This window comes from Nematolebias whitei, chromosome 2, assembly GCF_014905685.2.
Source record: "Nematolebias whitei isolate Nwh7 chromosome 2, NemWhi1, whole genome shotgun sequence".
In the NCBI taxonomy this organism is placed as follows: Eukaryota; Metazoa; Chordata; class Actinopteri; order Cyprinodontiformes; family Rivulidae; genus Nematolebias; species Nematolebias whitei.
Genome location: NC_056499.1, coordinates 12,764,314 through 12,785,500, shown reverse-complemented (window position 1 = coordinate 12,785,500; position 21,187 = coordinate 12,764,314). Strand labels below are relative to the sequence as shown.

The following is a 21,187-nucleotide window of genomic DNA, read 5'->3' as shown; positions in this document are numbered from 1 at the left end:
CTGGGATTAAATTAGTTCAGATAAACACAGAAGAATCCATCATGTCTTCCTCCTGGGATTAAATTAGTTCAGAATAACATAGAAGAGTCCATCATATCCTGGGATTAAATTAGTTCAGATTAACACAGAAGAGTCCACCATGTTTAAATTGATTCAGAGAAACACAGAAGAATCCATCATGTCTCCCTCCTGGGATTAAATTAGTTTAGATTAACACAGAAGAGTCCATCCCTCCTGGGATTACATTTGTTCAGATTGACAGAAGAGTCCATCGTTTCTCCCTCCTGGGATTAAATTGGTTCAGATTAACACAGAAGTGTCCAACATGTCTCCCTCCTGGGATTAATTCAGATTAACACAGAAGTGTCTAACATGTCGCCCTCCTAGGATTAAATTAGTTCAGATTAATATAAAAGAGTCCTTTATGTCCTGGGATTAAATTAGTTCAGATTAACAAAATTGCCCCACATTCTCTCCTGGGATTAAATTAGTTCAGATTAACACAGAAGCGTCCAACATGTCTCCCTCCTGGGATTAAATTAGTTCAGATTAACACAGAAGCGTCCAACATGTCTCCCTCCTGGGATTAAATTAGTTCAGATTAACACAGAAGCGTCCAACATGTCTCTCTCCTGGGATTAAATTAGTTCAGATTAACACAGAAGAGTCCAACATGTCTCCCTCCTGGAGGAACTGAAGCCCATATTGTCCAAAAATAACCTGGAGACAGTAATACATGCATTCATTACATCTAGGCTTGATTACTGCAATTCACTCCTGTTTAGTATCAGTCAGAACTCCATTGCACGACTACAACTGGTCCAGAATGCAGCAGCCCGATTTTTAACCAGTACAGGCAAAAGAGAGCACATTACACCAGTTTTGGCCTCACTGCACTGGTTACTGGTTCACCTTCAAATCCAGTTCAAAATACTGATGTATGTCTACAAATCACAGAACAGTTTCACCCCCCCCCCCCCCCCCCCCCCCCCCCCCTCTGATCTGCTCCACCCGTATGTCCCACCACGCTCCCTGAGGTCAGCGGACCAGTTGCTCCTCACAGTTCCAGGAACTCGTCTTAAGCGCAGAGGTGACAGGGCCTTCTCTGTAGCAGGACCAAGACTTTGGAACGAGTTACCTCTGCTTGTCAGACAGGCCCCCTCCCTCTTGGTTTTCAAGTCCCGTTTAAAAACTCACTACTATTCAGTAGCATTCAACACCAGAGGATCTGTGTTTTGAACCAGTACGCTCCACACTGGTTTGTCGTCATATTTATTATCCGCATCGTTTTTATGTCTATATTTTTGATTGACTTCATTTTGTATTTTGCTTCGTGTGTTACCTGTTGTTCTGTCTGTACAGCACTTTGGTTGGCCTTGTTGCTGTTTTAAGTGCTCTATAAATAAAATGGTATGGTATCCTCTCTCCCTCCTGGGATTAAATTAGTTCAGATTAACACAGAGTGTAAGAATTTAAGGGTTTTATTTTTAAGAATTTTAAAGATTATTCCTGACATCTAAGTAAAGTTAAAATAATAAATTCATAAAACGGCTGCACCAGCTGTTTACAAAACTCAGAATATCTTTTGTCATTAAATCAGATTACATTTTCTGGATCGCTTCAGTTAGCTATATTGTCTTTTTTGCTGATGTTTAGCTACTATTCTGCTGCTTTTAGCCATCCTTTTGCTACTTGAATCTACTTTAGCTTGAAGTTTGTTTTTGCTACATTTAGTTTTTAGCTAGCTCTTGCTACTTTAAGCTATGTTTTTACTGCTTTTAGCTTTACTGCTTTGTTCTTTTAGTCCCGTTTTCTTTCTTTTAGCTAACCCTTTGTTGCTTTAGCTTTCAGTTACCTTTTGCTGTCGTCGTTGTTTTGCTACATTTAGTTTTGGCTAATCTCTTGCCGTTTTAAACTGTGCTTTTGCTGCATGTTTCTTTTACTTTTTGCTGTTTTAAGATTGCCTTTTTTCTTCTTTTGGTGCTTTTTAGCTAGCCTCTTGCTATTTTAAGCTTTTATCTAGCGTTGTGCTACTTTGGGCTTTTAATTAGCCTTTTGCTACTTTTAGCTCTGAGCTTGTTTTCTGTTGCATTTAATGTTTAGGTATAGCATTTTTGCTCAATTTTTGCTAATTTGTATTCTGTTTTTTGGATTTAACAGCTCCATTTCAGTAACTTTCAGCATCTGTTCAGCTCTCGAGTTTGTTTTATGTGATTATTTTAATTTTCTGAGAAAAACCTAAATTTAGTTTCCCATTTTAGCTGCAAGATGAAACCACCTAAGTGAATGGACTAATTCCACAGTTTGAAATAATTACTGAACTAAATGGAATGTTTGATAATCTCAATGTGTTATTCCTGCAGGCTCTTCAGTGTTTTTAACAATAATGCTTTTTTTGTTTGTCCACAGTCTCTGACGGCGTCACAGTCAACGTCCCTGAGACTGAACGCAGCACGGCTCTGTTCGCTAACATCATCCTCCGCTGTGATTACTCCACGTCTGCAAGCCTCCAGGATGTTCTGGTCACCTGGAAGTTCAAGTCCTTCTGCAAAGACCCTGTGTTGGATTACTACTCCACAGGTAAGGGACCATCTTTACCAGTAAGATGGTCTATATTATCTCACAGGTTTCATATTAGGGACAAGTTTCTGGTTAACTTCTTTAGTAACCTTCTCCTACTTCTGGTTTCACAGCGTACCAGTCTGCCCTGCAGCTGGGTCAGGACCCGGCCAACGACTGTCCAGACCGTCAGCGGACAATACGTACCGTGGTCCAGAAGAGGGGCAGCAATGAGCCGACGCTCGGCGCGGAATACAGGAACCGAAGGATCACAGTCCAAAACCGTGAGTCCAAGTGGGGTTCCAGAGCGGAGGGTCTAAACGTTTTCATTGTTATTGCCTTGGATTCATATTTGTGCTGAAATGTTTGAGTGAGTGATTGATTGGTCATTAAATTTATATTTTGTTTGTGGAGTTTTTAAAAAATCTTAGTTAAAATGCACTTTTGGGCAAATATCTTCCAGTTTTTGTTGGATTGGTCTGAAAAATGAAACATTTAATGAATTATTCTGCTGACTGGATGTTATAACCGGGGTGTGCGGCTGTGTGTTTGTGCAGATGCAGACCTGGTGATCAACGAGGTGATGTGGTGGGACAACGGGGTCTACGTGTGCAGCGTCGATGCTGCTGGAGACACCACCGGAAACCCAGACAAAGAAATCAAGCTCATCGTCTACCGTAAGAAACTACTTTTCTTTCTCAGTTACTGAAATAAAAGCCTCGCCCCGAACACCGTTCTCTTGTTTCTTTTGCTCAGATTGGTTAACGGTGTTGTTCATCGTCATCGGCGGCCTCCTCCTCCTCTTGCTCTTCTGTATCTGCTGCTGCCAGTGCTGCCCGCAGAAGTGCTGCTGCTACGTGCGCTGCCCCTGCTGCCCAGAGCGGTGCTGCTGCCCGGAGAAAGGTAGAACTCAAAGCTGTCCCTGCAGACCACAACCACATGAGCTTCAAACAGCCTGAGTTCACTGCAGATAAACAGGCGACAGAATAAACCACATTTCCTGCAAAATGCAGTGTTTATTGCTGAAACCAGTGGTTTTGTCGCTAACCTGTTAATGTGAGTTGAATTTAAACAGCTGACATTTGTTGAAAGCAGGAAAATAAAAGCCGAAAACAGCAAATATGTCAGAGCAGTGGTGGGCACAGCTAACCAAAAAGTTAGCTTTGCTAACTGTTAATTTTCTAACTTAAAAATATTAGCTTTGTTATCGCTAAACAGTTTTTGTTTTTTTTAAATAGTGGCAGCTAAAGTGCTGATTTTTATCATCCACTGTTGTCGCTGACATTGTAAGACTGTTTGTACAATGTTGTAAGTGAACACAACTTTATAAACGATTCATCAATCACAGGCAACGTGTCCATGTCCCGTTCAGAGGTGAGCATTCAGAAATTAATCCGGTCCATCGGAACCAAAGAGGCAGAGCAGAACTCTGCTGTGCTGAAGCAGAGTGATGCGTTCAATGTGTGTCGGACGTCTCCCCCGTGTCATTTACTATAACAAATTCATTCACTTTAGTTATCCTCTTTGTTGTTAACTACTTTAATAAACTAACAACAAAGTTGCTGTGTGTTATCAATATTCTAAATATGTAATAAAGTAAAGATGTGAGGAAATGTGTGAGAGAGTCGCGTCCCAGAGACAGTATGAGCGTTGCAAATCATGCCGGGTAGGAATTATGTGCGCAATGTTTCTGTTTATGATGTTTGAGTGAAAATGGGTTTTTCTTTTAATTCTCCTGTTGTGGTTTGGTTTGGCATTTGTTGAAGTCTCTGTTATTGGCTGTAAACTGACACCACGAGTCAGAGACTGTTTGTGGTAAATATGAGAGGGAAAGAAGCACTGGGAGGGTGGTGATGTCACTGGGAGGTGATTAGCTTTGCTTAGCTCTGTACTGCATCGCTCTGTGTAAATCACCATTGTCCTGAATGCTTTGAGTATAGAGAACTGTCCTTGAAAATGAGCAAACTTGAGTCGATTTAAGCAGAAGCTATTTCTGTGAAAGGTATTCATAGTTGGTAAAAAATTCTCTAAACGGAAAGTTAGCTTCACTATTAGCAGAACCGTGCCCACCACTGTCAGAATAAGCTGAAATAGGCAGAGTTAGAATATATTTAGAAAAAAAACTGAAATTAGTAGAAAAAGCTAAAAAAAAAAAATTTAAAAAAAGTTGCCTAAAAAGCTTTAAAAAAAAGGATGAAATTAGCAGAAAGAGGCTGAAAAGAGCATAAAAGGTTGAAATGATAAGAAGCACAAAATATGGAAATAAAAAAGTAGAAATTTAGTCTAAAATTAGCAGAAGAATACATAAAAAGCAGAAGAAAAGCTGATAAAGATCAAAGGTTTCAAGGATTTGTAGAGAGCGCCGTTCATTTTCAGTGAGAAAAACATGGCCGACAAAGCTAAATGTTTCAAAAACTAAAAATTGTACAAATACCAGGAATTAGAGCAGAGATGTCTGACGTTTTGATTAATGAATTGTTGAAATGGAACAAACTGAGGAATGAGTTCGGTTCTGAACGAGTTCGGTTCTGAACGAGTTCGGGTCTGAACGAGTTCGGGTCTGAACGAGTTCGGTTCTGAACTTTGTGAATGATCCAGAAACATTCTGACAACGTCGATCGTGGACAAGCAGGTTTTAGTTCAGTGCAGCCTGTGTTGGATGTTAAAGGGTCATTCTGTTCTTTTCCAGCGGTCATGCAGCATCGAATGATGAAGCAGGCTCAGAGGGCCATGTCTCCCTGGATGGGGGGGCAGCCCCTGTATGCGCCCATGAGCCAGACCTCCCAGATGAACCCGCTCCTCTACGCAGGATCCGTCTCGGGGAAGAGCATCCCCTTAAACCCGATGCCTCTTCCTCCTCCTCACTCCATGGCCTACAGCATGCCTCCTCCCAGCACCCATGCCTCGGCCAACACCAACCAGATGCTGGATTACCTGGAGAGCCAGGTCCGAGGGATGGACGTGAACAGTCCTCTGATTCAGGTACGCTCCCAGATCCAAACGCCCAGCTGTGCTTCACCTTTAATGCTCATCAGGAGCTCATCTTTTTTTTTTTTTTTCTCGTCTTCGTTTGAAAAATACCAAAAAAAAAAGTGCATCAGGTTTTGTGTTTTGTCGATGCATCTTCACCTTTTGCTGATTCCTTTTCTCAGAATTTGAATTTCCAGCACGTTTGTCTGTAAAGTGTTTCAACTTTGTCTTTTTCTGACCTTTACTGTTTTTACATCAATCATCAATCTCTTTAGGCTTTTGACAGTTTGGTTCGACACTAAAGTTTAGTTCCAGCTAAACTGCAGCTACAAAGGAAATTAATTAAATCATAGCTAAAAGCTAAAGTTAGTAGCTAAAGCTAATGAGCAAGAAATTATTTAAACAGTCTATTAAATAAATCTCTGTCCATGAACAACAACCTGCGTGGTTGTATCAGTTATGAAGACACTAAATTCTATGAATCGAGCTTTTAGACATGTTCAGTTCAGTTTATTTATATAGCACCAAGTCACAACAGACATGAATAGCAGCCGCAGATCAATTCTCTCAAAACCAGTAGTTAAATAAATAAATATATCCAGATTATTAATTTACAAAGCTTTACACACAGATATGTCTGAACTTGGAGTGTGGTGAAGATTTTTGTCTTCTGTCATTGTCTTCTTTCAGATTTTTCCTCTTCAGGGGTCTCCACAATGAGACTTCATCCTCCATCTCTGTCCTCACTCCATCTACCTCCATGTCCTCTCTAACTGCATCCATGTATCTCCTCTTGGTCTTTTTCCTGGCAGCTGCATTTCTACCAATATACCACTGTCCCTCTTCTGGACATGTCCAAACCACTGTCCCTCCTCTGGACATGTCCAAACCACTGTCCCTCCTCTGGACATGTCCAAACCACTGTCCCTCCTCTGGACATGTCCAAACCACTGTCCCTCTTCTGGACATGTCCAAACCACTGTCCCTCCTCTGGATATGTCCAAACCACTGTCCCTCCTCTGGACATGTCCATCCTCTGGACATGTCCAAACCACTGTCCATCCTCTGGACATGTCCAAACCACTGTCCATCCTCTGGACATGTCCAAACCACTGTCCCTCCTCTGGACATGTCCAAACCATCTGTCTGGTCTCTCTAACTTCATCTCCCAGTTGTTCAACCTGTGCTGTACCTCTGATGATCTCATTCCTAATCTTCTCCATCCTTGTCACTCCTAAAGTGACGAATAAAATCACTACTTGTGTTTTTAGGATTTATTTTGTCGAGTTTTGCAACAATTTTTTGTTTTGCATTTCTTTAAGTGTTTCTTGTGTTCCACCAGTTTATTTGTCATATTTTTTGGTCTGATGTTATTTACTTGTTTGTTTTTGTTTTCCTATCAGTCCCAGCCTACTTCCATGCAGTACATGCCCCCACCGCCGCAGCAGCACATGCCCATCAACATCCCCTACTCCCCCGGCCCCCCCAGCATGATCTCCGGCCTGGACGACGGTCCGAAGGAGCGCCACGTCATCACGCTTCCACCGATTAGGGAACCAGGACGAGTCCCGCCCTCGGCGCCTAAGACCCGCCCCCCGAGCTCCAGCGAGAGCAGCCGAAGCGGCTTTGGGCGGCGGGACGAGCGAGGGGCGGCGGGGAGGCGTTACCCCTCCCCAGCCCGATCCAGAGGTATTCCCCGGAGCTACAGCGAGGAGTCTCTGGGCGGGAGGAGCCGGGGCAGGTCCCAGATCAGCATGGACCGCAACCGGTCCCACTCCAGGGACGACATATTTGACAGCAGGTCCAGAGGGAACTACTCCAGGGGGTCCTGGAGCTCCGACGAAGATGACAGCGTGAGCAGGAGAGGAGGAAAAGGAGGAAGGAGAGGAGGAGGAGGAGGGTGGTCCGAAAAACCTCCCAGCTACACAGAGTACGAACCGGGCCAGAAACCAGGAAAACGCCTCACTGTAAGACGCACACACACACAAACATACACACCTTTACACACACACACCTACATACACGTTCTTGTAAACATACTTTTTGGGGACTTTGCGTTGACTTCCATTCATTTTCTATAGCCTAACCATAACCCTGACCCTAAACCTAACCTCTAACCCCCCAACGAGACTTCTCCTAATGGGGACCTGGCTTTGGTCCCCATAAAGAGCAGTTGTTTCCCACAATACATGATTTTTTTGTAAAATTGGTCCATACAAGGTAACCTGAAACAAATGCGCACACACCTACACACCCCCCTACATCCCCATGGTGGATATATGGCAAGCCATGTTATCATATAATTGGATTGCGGCTGATCCTGCCCCAATTAAAAGCCGGACATCGACCTGGCCCGCCTCGAATTCAGGTCGTGTGGGGCCGGGCTTAGGGCTCGGGTTAGAAATGACAGCTCTACTACACACACACACTTACACACACACACACACACACTTACACACACTTTGATCAAAGTACAAACAAGCAGAAGAAGCTAAAAGTAGAAAAACTTTAGCTAAAAGTTAAAAGTAGCTGAATGGCATCTGAAATCCAACAAGAGCAAACAAGCTTAAAAAAGCCAACCTGTCAGTAAGAATAGGAAAAACTAGCTAAAGGCTAAAATACGAAAAGGCTAAAAGTTAAAAGTAGCCTAAGAAGACAAACGGCTGAAGCAGATTCCTAAACAAGTTTTTTGAAAGAATTAAAGGATTTCCATGTGTTCTTACAAAAGATTATATTTAAGAAAAATAAATATTTTCAAAGTCTTAGTGCTCATCTCCTGAATAAGCCAAACATTTTGATTTATGAACAGCTGAAACCAAAACTTAATTTTGAGGACATGTTCAGGTGACAAAGTGTACAGAAAACTAAAAAGCAGCTTGATGAATGCTGACTCTCGGCTACTATCACACCATATTTCAGCTGATTAGCTGTGAAATGGTGCAGGTAAAACCATTATCGCCTGCCTTTCACCGTTGGGCAGCAGGTGAAAATGAAAACATCCTGACAGTTGAAGTGAAGTTAACATTAGGTTTGTTTCATTCAGGACAAGAGTTCTCGCAGCGGCACCAGCGTCGTCATCTGAGCCCTCCGGCCGCGACCTTTGACCTCTGCTCTGCAAGCCTCACGGGAAACTAAAAGGTCACGGTTAAAGGCAGCGACTTCCTGTTACCTCTTGGATGAATAAAAAGACTTGGAAGGATTCATTTGTGCTGCACTCAAAGACTCAACAGTAACATGAGTTGATTTGTTTGTTTTAGTAAAATAACCGTCCAGCAAATCGTGTATTTAAAACAAATGGGGCGTGGAAAACGAAGCTCGCTAGATCAGTGGTTCTCAAAGTTGAGCTTCGGGACCCAACGGTGGGTCGTGAAACACACAGAGGGGTCCTAATAGTTAGAATAAGTCAAAATAAAATTGAAATGATCACTACTGGTAAGATTTTATCATAATTCTGACAAAATACAAAAACAAAGCAGTCTTGCATTCCTATTTGTGCCATCATTGTACCTTCTTTTTTTTAATTGTTTGTCAGGAATGTTCGTCTGCTCCAAAACATCATCATCAAATACTTGTGACCCTGATCGTCAGTTAAATTACACAAATGTTGCAAAAAAAAAAGTAGCTAAAACTGCAACAAATATCAATTCCACTCATGTTAAACTATTTATGCCCACATTTGTGAATATTTTTGTGACCCTTTTGGAAGAGTTGTAGTGAAAAGATGCTTGTAGATTTTTTTATTTATTTTTTACTTGTATTTAATTTCTGGTGATCGTCTCAAGAACACTGAACTGGTGTGTTCAGTGTTGTGACCCACAGAAGTCCCGACCCCCGCTTTGAGAACCACTGTTCTGCCCACCGTAGATGGGCTCACGGGTTTATTTATGGGTCAGGAGCAGCTGGAGATGCTTACCTCTTAACGTCTGTAAATAAATGAGCAAAACCTTAAAAATAAAATTTCTCTCAGGGCCAAAAAACATTTAAAAAATGAAAAGTGAAGTTTTGTTTTTTTAAATAAATTCTTACTGTAAAGTTATCTTCTGGACATCTTGAATATCTGTTGCATTTTTAATGTTTTGAAGTTAACTTTTATCCATTTTTTGGATGCAATGAATTTTGCACTTAGTTCTCCTCAACAGAACGAAAAGTGTAAAAAAAAAAAAAAAAAAAAAAAGTACTGTATGTACTTTTTTGAATGACAGAGGTGAAGGAAATAAATAAATGTAGAGAAAGTTACTGATATTCCACCGTTGAATGAAAATGTGATACAACTCGACTTTTCCTCTTTTTAATTTCTGTTTTGTTTTCAGCCTGTACAGTCTGTTTGCATTTATGATTAATAAACTTTTGTAACTTTTAGGAATAATTGTTTTCATTCTTTAATTCAAAATAATTTAAGTTGTCCGCAAAGTTTCTATCGTCTCATCAATTGATTTACAAACAGGCTCAAATACATCCATACATTCATCTAAATCTTTAAGGACTTTTAAATTGAAACGTCTTATTAACTTCCTGTTGGCAATTACGATTGACCGCAGCTGGTAGTTTCTCTCTTTTATTGAACCGGCCAACTCTCTTCCATCAGATAAAAGGAAATTAGTTCAGATGTTCAGGAACCACCAAGGCCCAATCCTGCCATGAATTGGAACCTGCTGGAATGTCAGTGCCCCTGTCCAACAGTGTCCCTGTCCACAGTGAAGCCAGTTCTACGTCACCATAGACTAAAAAGACGAAGAAGCTCCAAAACCTCCAGTTTAGACTGAAACCTGGAGCTGTCTATGTGGACAAGACAAAAGTCTTCTGGAGAAAAGTTTGAGACGAGACGATTTGGAGGAGTCGAGGTGAGACTTTCAGACCAGAGGACACTGAACCAACTGTCAGGCATGGTGGTGGTAGCATCATGCTGCAGTACAAAGATGATGGAATGGAGAAAGGGGATGAACATCTAAATCTCTTAACCTCATATCAATTGGACGGTTGAAGCTTGGACACGGTTAGGTTCAGCAGGGCAATGGACATCAGAACTAATTTCTGATAGGATAAACCAGGCTGATGTTAAGCTTCTGGACTGTTCTTCCCAAAGACTTCGACCTGGTTAAAAATGTGTGGGCTCTGATTAAAACTCTGGTTAGAAACCAAGTTTAAATGAATTCTACCAAGAAGAAGAGTTGGGTATCAGCCAGAAGCTTGTTGGGAGAGTATTACATGTTGGTGTTTTTCTACTTTTAGCTTGTAGCTGATGTTTTGCTCCTTTAGCTAGACTTGTTTGTAGACTTTAACTGAAATCTGCTGTCACTTCCAAACCTTGGCCCTCAAGAAACACGTTGCTTCCCTGCTCCAACTCACCAGAATCAGTGATTTAATTACTTCCTCGCGTTCTGCATAAGCCTGTTAATCACCCATTCATTCCAATCAGGTGTGTCAAAGCAGGGAAACAACTAAAACATGCAGGATGGCGTTCCTCAAGGAACAGGGTTGGGAAGCTCTGCTTTAAACAAAAAGTTGTCTTTACATAAACAGCTAAAACAACAAACTTCTTGGTTGTTTTATTAAACTAAATGTATGTTTCAACATCTTTTTGTGTCTCTGAACCCGGTGGTCCAGCTCAACAAGTTATTTTTTTTATTAAAACTAATACATTTCCACGCTCAGAGGCGTCAAACTGCGACTGTGCGTCGCGTCGCGCTCTGATGACGTCACGCAGAGAGGAGGTGCAGCTTTGCCACGTCGGTTCTGAGTGCGGCGCGTTTACACTGTTGCTCCTCCAGACCCGGACTAACTTTTAAAGCCGCTTTGTGTCCCCGCGCTCACTGGGAGCGGGTCTGCGGGGTTACCGGTACCGGTGTGACCCGTTCCCGCGTCGGTACCGAGTCGGAGGCTGAAGCTGAAGGGAAGGAGAGACGCTCGGTGCTGTTCGGACCAACTGACTGATGCATCCTCGTTCGGTTCAGCTCTGCCCCCCCGCATGTTGTCGGTGTCGTGTGAGTACACTTGCTTTTTAAACTCTACATTTGGTTTGTTGAACGGTTCCGGGCGGCGGTGGTTCTGGTTCTGAGCGGCCTTTTGTGAAGTTTCTCCCTGATGTCATGGTTCCCTCACAAGCAGCAGCTCGTCTTGGAGTCCATAAAACCCAGCTGCGCACAGAACAAATGCTCCACAAAGACCAGAAGGTCCGGTCCGGTTCGGTTCTGCTCTATATAACGGATTCTTAAGATGCGATCTGCTCTGCAGCCCATAGTTCCTGTTTTCTTTGCCTTGCAGCTGTATGTAGGTTTGTGGCGCGTGCGTGTGAACGTCTGTTTCCTGTTTGCAGCTGAAACTTCAGCTCCTCGTCCACGTTTCATCAAACTCTGAGAGATTAAACAAACTAGTTCCGTTTGGGTTTTAACAGGTTCATCGATGTTAATCACAGGTCGATACCGATAATTAATCAACAAGTCGATACCGATAATCGTCTAAACTATATTTATCGTTGGATTGATATTAATGGAGGTGTGCGTGACAGGTGAGTTCGTGCAGGTCGCTCACTGGCTGTACACGATATGAATTTATCGGGAACTTTTGTATTTTTTGAGTAACTTTCATGACAACCTGCCGACCCGAACACCGGTTTTCAAACTCTAGAATCGGGATGATCTGATTCAGTCATTGGGAGAAATAAATATACACAACTTTCATATTTCTCAACTAGTTTAAACAAAGTCTGTTAGTTGTGTCATATTTAGCTGTATCCAATAGAATAAGAACATCTGACAAATCGGTATGCAGAATATTAGCAGTCTACTGATTTTAATTTAAATTTTAAATTAATCAGTAGACTGATAATAATCTGCATATCAATATAGACCGATTTTTATCAGACTGATATTAATTGGTTAACTCGGCAGACTAATATAAACCAATTTTAATGGGCAGGCAGACCAAAATAATTAGATAATTAATACAGTAAAAATAGTCTGATTTAGACTAATAAAAAATTGTCATATTTATATAGGACATTATTAATTGACAGGCCAAGACAGACAAATAAAACATCTGCAGCTATAAATGGATACAAGTCAACTGATTAATAATAATTATCAGACCGACTTATTTAATAATCACCAGACCTGTTTTAACTTTAAGATGAAGTTTAATTATCTGATTTTGATCACATGAATAAATCAGTCCATTCCTGTACATAACTCATAAAATACTTTATCTTTTAGCTTTTCCCTTTTGGGGGGGGGTTGCCTCAATGAGTCTTCCTCCTCCAGCTCACTGCTGCCAGTGTTGGTTTGTTTAAGCAATAATTAGTTTATTTATTAGTTTTAAATATGTTAAGTTCTTCTAAGGATTGTTAAACATTTTTATTCAAGTTGGTCAATTATTGGTAAACATTGGTAAATGTAAAAGACCATTTGATTAAAAAAAAAAAAAAAAGTCAATAGGAGAAGGGAGTAAAAGTAGCCATCTTTGTGAAGAGAACTCGTCCATCGTTAAACAGAGGCAGGGGTTCAACTATCATGCTGTTATTGCAAGTATCTCTCAGGCCCCTGTGAATAACAAGTGGACATGAGGGCTCTAATGACCAATTGTTAGGGCTAGGCCTGTCGCAATAAACAAATCAATTAATCACATGATGAATGAAAATTATCGACCTCATTTTCATTTATCAGCTTTATTGTTTCTTCGTGTCTCTCTCTTTCTACTGAAGACACTGGATGACAGAAGGCTCAGCTCCGGTGATCTTCACTGACCCCTCCCTTTCTCTCTTCTCTTTAAAATCCATTTTAACGATCCAAAATCACGTTTTTGGATCATTAAAAGCTAAGCTAACAGGCCAACCTTGGAGGGGAAAAAAATTCAGTCTTGTCAAAGCTCAAAAATTCACAGTTGAAACTTGTGCCCTCGTGTAAAAAGTTGTTTTTCTCTGCAAAAATAAGCTGAGGACTTGTTTATTTATTTATTTTATTTTATTTTTTATTAAAAGGTTTGTGTGAAAAATGCTATGCTAAAGAGCTCAAACCACACCGAGTGTCCGCCATTTTGAGAACTGAAGAGAGACAGCCCATGCCATGTCAAGGGGCCTCCCTCCCATTTTTCTTAGAGACAAGCTGCTCGCTCCCTCACTATCCATCCTTCAGTTCAGACAGTCTTATACTGCCATCTGGTGGTCAAAAAAGGTACTACATGCAAAACAAATTAAACGTTTCTTCTTAAATTTGACAATAATTACTACTTTTTTCAAATTTCAAACAATATCATTTATCACAATAATTTCTGAGACAATAGAGCAGCAAAATTTGTTATTGTGACAGGCCTTCTCAACCTTGTTAAATTTTTCTACCTGGATTATGGAGCAGGTCACTCAAATATTAGTGTTGTATATCAGCTGTCTTTAATAGATCCTCAACTTAAATTTGATAAACATGTAAACACGATTTCAAAAACAATACAAAATATTATTTCAAACTAATTAGAAATTATATACCAAGTCAGGCAGTCCTACTATGCATTCTGTTCCTCCTTCCTGTCCTCTCAACCAGCCGGTCAAAGCAGATGGCCGCTTGTCCTGAGCCTGGTTCTGCTGGAGGTTTCTTCCTTGCGCTCCAGAGGGTGATGGGAGTCAAACTGCTAATAGTTCAATTCAATTCAGTTTATTTATATAGCGCCAAATCACAACAAAGTTGTCTCAGGGCACTTTACAGGAGACATTCACATACATAAAAGCCAATTAGTAAAGTTCTCCATCTAAGGAATCCAGCAGACAAGTTGAATCTTGGCTTCGTTGCAGTCTCCCATCCTGAGCAAGCACAGTGGCAACAGTGGAAAGGAAAAACTCCCTTTTAAGAGACTGATCACAGCCCTCCTGACACTGAACAGCATACACAACATTACTCTGTTTGTGCCGGGGGACTGGATCTTTGGGATGAACCAGTCTTTGCCGTAATGTATTTTGGGGTTTAAAAGCCACTGGGACGTTATGTTTAGGAAATAAAACGTCTCAGTTTCTCTGAAACTCCTGCAACATATGGAATGACCACTGGTCTGGGTTCCTCCTGATGGCTGGCTGGAGTCCTGTTAGGGTTTCTTCTCGGCTTTCAGGAAGGCCCAGTTAGGATATCCACATTGTTCTAGAGCCTGTCTTGTGTGGGACTTCTCCTTCTGCCTGGCTCCTGAGTTAGTGGGGACGCTGTCTGCTCTGTGGTACAAAGCCCTGATGGCTCTTAACTTACATCGGGGAAACTAAAACAGCTACTGGCCAAAAGGATGGCCCAGCACAGAAGATCAACATCATCAGGCCAGGATTCTGTGGTCTTCACTCATCTCCAGGCCAGCGGTCACTCTTTCAGGGATGAAGATGTTCACATCCTGGATAGAGAGGAACGATGGTTTGAGAGAGGAGTAAAGGAGGCCATCTTTGTGAAGAGAACCTGTCCATGACGATGGCTGTGGTTAGCACTGTTGCCTCACAGCAAGAAGGTCCAGGGTTCAATCCCCGGTTGGACCTGGGGTCTTTCTGTGTGGAGTTTGCATGTTCTTCTCGTGCTTGTGTGGGTTTTCTCCGGGTACTCTGGTTTTCTCCCACAGAACAAAAACATGCATGTTAGGCTGCCTTCGGGCCCAGGCCTTCCTTGCAAAAGAGATCTGTGATCTCAATGGGGTTTGCCTGGTTAAATAATAGTTAATAAATAATAAACCATTAAATGGGGGCAGAGGGCTCCATGTTCAACTGTTCCCCTCTTACAATGCTGTTATTGATAGTATCCAGTGCTTAATTTGAGTCGGATCCTGTCGGAACAAGATCCGGGAACTCTCTGATTTTGACTGGCAACTCAAATCTCCGCCCCCAAAAGTCCAAAGTCACCGCACATTTTTATTTTTTATTATTTCTTAAAAATACAAGGAGAGGAGATGTTACCCAGTCTGTGGAGTGGATGTTCCATCTGCAGCACGCGCACCAGCTCGCTCACACGCTCCTGCCCAGGCTGGGAGGAGCAGGAGAGAGAGGAGCTTCTGGAAGAGGCAGTGGGGGGGTGAGGACGTAGGGACAGGATGGTCACATTTATGCACGGTGCTGCTTCAGCAGAGTCCTCCTCTCCAAACATTGTCCCTCCTCAGCAGCGCTTCGCACTGAAAAACACCCCCTTTCCCCTCCTTTCAGACCTCCCGCTCACTTAAGGATGGGTGGGGGGTTCTAGCTCACATGAAGCTGCTGAGTTGATCGTTCAACAACAGAAACAATCATTTATTCAACAGAATAAACAAGAACATTTATTTCATGTTCATGGGTGAAAAACGGCTCGAGTGTTTGTTGGAGCACAGTGTCTGAGATGCAGACTGCATGTCCCGCGAGGATTGAAGCATCTTTATCCAACAACACAAACTGGTTGATCCACTATGAGAAGGAGCTGCTTAGAAGACGGTTTGTTGCAGCTCCTCAGACTGAAGAAGTGCTTTGGATAAAAGACGAAACATTTCAACAAGAAGAATCTGAGGACCTGACTCTTCCTTGTTAGATTTATGTACCTGGATTATTGAGCTTTAGGACAAGGAGACAAAACGTGTTTCTGGTATTGTATGAAAAGACACTTGATACACATAGTGTGGTGGAAACATTTAGTTTGCTTTATCAGCCCCTAAATATTAATTCTGAGACAATTCACTTTGTAAACATAAAAACAGAAACAAAAGTCTGAAAACCTTGAACAACTGAAGCAATAATGGAAAGAAGAGTGGGCCCAAATCCCTCCACAATCATCTGATTAGACCATTACTGAGTTCTGGTGCTGAACTAGGTTCTAGCTGCTGGGTCAGGACTGGAACCAGTTTTCGACTGTGGAACCTGATGTGCGTGTTTGAGGTGAGATGAGGTCAGATTTGGACTTTGTAGAACCTGATGGAAGACCAGATCAGGTTTATAGCATTCACACTATTGAGATCCTGTTCCAAGTCTCGAACCTACGTTTTTCAGCATCTAACTCGTCCCACGGTTAAGATATTTCATCAATTTAGGTATTGCAACGTTCAGCTCGTTTTGGAGACTCCTACCATGACTTTTGGGATTTATGTCTTTGAAACTGTTGGAAATGTTGAGTATTTTCAGCATATTCTCTCTGAAATGCATTTAGATTTTGTGAAATCCTTCATCTGCTGCTTTTTGAACGGTCACTACTTCAGTATACGTCCACCTAGAACGTCCATTCAACTTTAAAACAATTCACAAGACATTCAGCTTACACACTTACAACTTTACAGACATGGCACCCTACAGTGGGTCAACCAATTTGATGGTGATGAGATGGTTTCTAGAGTCCACCCTCCCGTGCCAACTCGATGAGGCAGTCCTGACCAATGCGGTTCATAACTGAGTGGGTTGACTCACTATGTGAAGGTGCTATTTATAAGACTGAGTTTGTTGTGGCTCCTTGGACTGATGAAGTGTTTTGGATGAAACATTTCAACAAAAAGAAACCGTCCAGACAAACTGACTTAACTTGTTGGATTTATCTGATTATTGCACATGAACTTTGATACTTTTTGTCTTTACTTGCCTCTCCTTCCCGTGTCGCAGTGAGCTGGACTCTCCTGCAGTCACTGTGTGAGAGGCAGGGGGACACCCTGGACAGATCTCCAGTCCATCACAGGGATGCATGAAGACAAACGGCTATTTACACTCTGTCTCACACAGTGGGACAATTGAGCATCACCAATAACTCTAATTGGAACCGAACACATAATGTTGCTGTTTAATAATCAACTGTTTGTAATACAAATATAAACGCGTTCACCTAGTTGGTCCCCTGAAAATTTACTTTGTTTTTCTCATCACCCTTCAGGTGGAACATTACGTTTATGCTCCTAACGACACTTTGTCCTGTCCTGCAGTGGCCTTGCAGTGCATGGTGGCTGTCTGAGAAGAACGCTAACTGGCGACCATGCCAGGAGGTCGCAGGGGTCCCAGCAGACAGCAGCTAAGTCGCTCCTCTCTGCCGTCCCTGCAGACTCTGGTCGGAGGCAGCGTGAGCAATGGAACGGGGCTCCGGAACAGGTACTGTGTTCCAGGTCTTGGTTTAAAGTGGACAAAGATGTAAAGCCCGGGTCGTATCCACACGGTGTAAGCTATAATGTCAAATAAATCAAACAATAAAGTTTTAATCATGATTTTTACACGTAAAGAACGCCGTCTTTGCCGTTCTGTTCCGTGAATGAACAGGGTGTCACAAAATGTTTACGTCTTTTAAAATATGAGGGTTTTAGTAACTGCAAGTTTCAGACTGACTAAATTATAAAGACTCCATATTGAACATTAAAGGATTTGTCAAAATAAAATAAAATAAAATTGTAAATAAAATGTAGATTTTTATACCCCCTGTCGAAAGACTGATGTTTTACAGTATATTCTCCGTAGACTTTCTCTTTTGCCTCCCATAAGTTCTGATCTACCCAAGATAATCTGACACTTCAAACACAGATGGAGCCACGTGCTCTTTTCATCAACCCAGCTCCAAGGTCAAGGTCTCAAATCAAGGTCAAAGCTAAAGCAAGGTCTTTGCTATAGACTTGTATTGTTTGATAAAAGTTTGTTGATGTATGTGGTATTTTTGTTATAATCTGTTACACAAATGTTTAATAAGCACACGACTAGGGTTGTAAATCACCAGCTTTACCACGATGTGATATTGTATTGATTTGTTTGTATGACAATATGATTTTTCTTGATATCACGAAGTCTGTCAAGATACGATTTTGATTGTATTCGATTCACAAATCTGCGATCGATATATTGCGATATCAAATGCCCATCTCATTTACATATAAATAAATTTACAAAAACGATTCAAATATGATTTAATCATTTTATTATTATAGGCACCAGGCATTTTAATTATTTTTTTCTTAAATAATGAAAAAAAATCAAAATAAATGACCTGTTCAGTATAGTCTCTCATTTCTCATGTTTAAGTGCATTTTTTAAACCAGTTAACTTAAAAGTGCCCTGATTACCTTTCAGTTATTAAGAAATAAAAATAGATATTGAACTTGCATAACATGGCTATCAATGTCCTGTTTCTTCTTCAGGTGAACGGCCAAATTTATTGTTTGAGTATTTTAACTCGCACTGGCACCTGTTGCATACGGCATGAGTTTTGTCTGTGGAGTCGTCCTTCTGTTGGGATCAAAATATTTCCAGTGTTGATTTAAATCCAGCAGGAGAGTGAATTTCGTTATCTGTGTTTTCTGCCTCGTCTGCCATGTTGCTGAGGCGGCCGCAGAGCGAAGCCGCGCACGGAAATGGTGACAGACGTGCCTTGGGAATTTCAAAATAAAAGCATGTTTTAAAGATGACTGAATCGATATTTTACTTTTGCCACAACATAATTGAATCGTTAATTATTTAATTGATATATTGATTTAAATCAATGTATTGTTACACCCCTACACACGACGCACGTCAAGTTGGTATTTCAACTTCTGACAAACGTGCTGCAGCACGTCCTGAATTTTATTAATTTTTTTTGTCCAAATCCTCTTGGTCTGTGCATTTTTCTTGATTTTTCTCTTTGACTGTGTTCAAATATATTCCAACACAAAACGCTTTTCCATTTCTAATAAACGTCATTCTTCACCCTGAAAAAATAAAAGTAAACATTAAGTTAAAATTTTTTTTTTAATAGCGATAATTTGAGCAAGAATTGGCTGTTATAAGGCAACATGGTATTTATTGTTTTTTGTTTTTGTTTGTTTTTTATTACTTCAAACGTGCAAAAAAAATTTGACTTTCACCCGCTTCAGTCTATAATCCTGATCTTTAACTAAACCTCAGATCTTATACTGACTCTAAAGGCATTTGTATTGAATTTAGCTAACGGAAAACTGCTGTGCACAGTAAATATTGTCTTTTTGAACATTAATGTATTAAAGACTAAATGTTGTGGTTTCTACAGATTGTTGACATCAGTCATGTTCAGTAAACTGCTTCAGTGGTTCAAACCAACATCTGGTCCAAATACTTACATTTTACATGTTCATTACTAACAAAACTGAGGTCATTTATTGTATTTTATTTTTTGTCATGTGCCATTTTCCTGCAGGAGCAGTAACTCTGTGGGTCTGTCCGCCCCGCCGCTCTCTGCTCTCATCACCCCGGAGCCGGTCCGTCACTCCAGGATCCCCGAGCTGCCGTCAGACAGCTGCGTTCTGTTCGAGTTCCTGCTCTTTCTTTATCTGTTGGTCGCCTTGTTCGTCCAGTACATCAACATCTACAGGACGGTGTGGTGGTACCCGTACAGCCACCCTGCTGCCTCTACCTCGCTGGTATGAACACGCCTGCTCAGTTTTCATTCTTTAAACGGTGAATAAGAAATGACTCGTGTCTCGTTTCCTCACAGGCGCTCGGTGATCATTTAGTTAAAACGGGACATATTAAACGTTGAGTTCTTGCAGTGATTTGTCGACTTTGAAACTGAGAAAATGACGTTTGAACCTCTCATTAATCCGTTTGAGTTGAGAGGAAAAGAGCATCAAACTTTAAGGTGGATGTGAATCGGACCGTTCAGAGACCAAAAAGTGGACAGTTAACTTATCATCTTATTTAAGAAATTTGGCATAATACACATAATATAAGTTTATTTTCTTACGTAACTGACCATATTCTTTTGAACTTGGCACAGCCCAAGTGAAACAGGAAGTGGCATCAGCTGGGAACTCTAAAATGGGGGAACTTCCTGGTTTTGTATTTATTGAAACATTATATGAACTCCAACTCTTCTTCTTCTCTGATTAGGACTCAAAATGATCTAAAGAAGCGTCGGGTTCTTTTTCGCTGCTGTAGAAAAACTTTACATGCACGCGTTCCCCACTTCCTGTTACTGCGCATGCGAATATCTTAACAGCTGTTCATTTCAGTGGCATTAATTTTGTTTGCAATACGTTATCTTACCATACTACATTCATATTTATTACAAAACAGCCCAGTCCAGAAAAACACTCGTCTCAAAAACTACAAACATTCACTATTCAAATCCTTCAGAGAGGGAGAGGGGGGGCGCACATCAGTGTACCACTTGTTTCCTTGAAATTTAAAGGTGGAATATGAACAGTTGTTTGAATTTTCAGGGGGTTTTAGCTCTTTTGATGCCTTTGATGGTGTTTTATTAAAAAAGTGGTTAAAACAAATTATTAAAATCCTCTTTTTTTTTTTTAAATAGAAAAACATCCAGTAAATTGTTCTGACTGATAAATAAGACACTATTTATTTATTTTTTATTTTATTTATTTACCCTTTATTTATCCAGGTAGTCTCATTGAGCCACAAGAACTCATTTTCAAGAGAGACCTGTTTAGGGAGCAGATGGTGGGGGTTAAGTGCCTTGCTCAGGGGCCCAGAGTGGGACGAATGAGGGTGGAGGCAGGTGTGGGTGTTTCACCTTTTCCACCCACATTTTTTTTTTTTTTTTTATGTTGACTGTACCGGGAGGTGAACCTGTGACTTTCCGATCACAGGCCCATCTTCTAACCTCTTCGCCATCACTCCCCCAAGTGATGATTTTCTTAACTAGAAAAGTTAAATTCATATTGTGTTTGTCTAATCATTTTGACATACGAAATCTAAAACATAGCTATATATATATATATATATATATATAGATATATAGATATATATATATATATA

The 21,187-nt window shown here is 41.0% G+C and overlaps 2 protein-coding genes across 2 annotated transcripts in view; both read left to right on the top strand.

The window, feature by feature from the left end:
• Positions 1-9,500, top strand: part of ildr1a (immunoglobulin-like domain containing receptor 1a) — a 10,196-nt gene extending 696 nt beyond the window's left edge. The window contains exons 2-8 of the mRNA XM_037696810.1: positions 2,410-2,580; positions 2,694-2,843; positions 3,117-3,236; positions 3,316-3,462; positions 5,249-5,541; positions 6,933-7,496; positions 8,573-9,500. Coding sequence (XP_037552738.1) covers positions 2,410-2,580; positions 2,694-2,843; positions 3,117-3,236; positions 3,316-3,462; positions 5,249-5,541; positions 6,933-7,496; positions 8,573-8,611 — 1,484 coding nt within the window. The 3' untranslated portion in view covers positions 8,612-9,500. The remainder of the gene's footprint in view (positions 1-2,409; positions 2,581-2,693; positions 2,844-3,116; positions 3,237-3,315; positions 3,463-5,248; positions 5,542-6,932; positions 7,497-8,572) is intronic.
• A 7,906-nt stretch (positions 9,501-17,406) lies between these two features.
• tmem39a (transmembrane protein 39A) overlaps positions 17,407-21,187 on the top strand; it is a 10,177-nt gene continuing 6,396 nt past the window's right edge. Inside the window, exons 1-2 of the mRNA XM_037696799.1 lie at positions 17,407-17,563; positions 19,608-19,830. Of these exons, the coding sequence (XP_037552727.1) occupies positions 17,451-17,563; positions 19,608-19,830 (336 nt within the window). The 5' untranslated portion in view covers positions 17,407-17,450. The remainder of the gene's footprint in view (positions 17,564-19,607; positions 19,831-21,187) is intronic.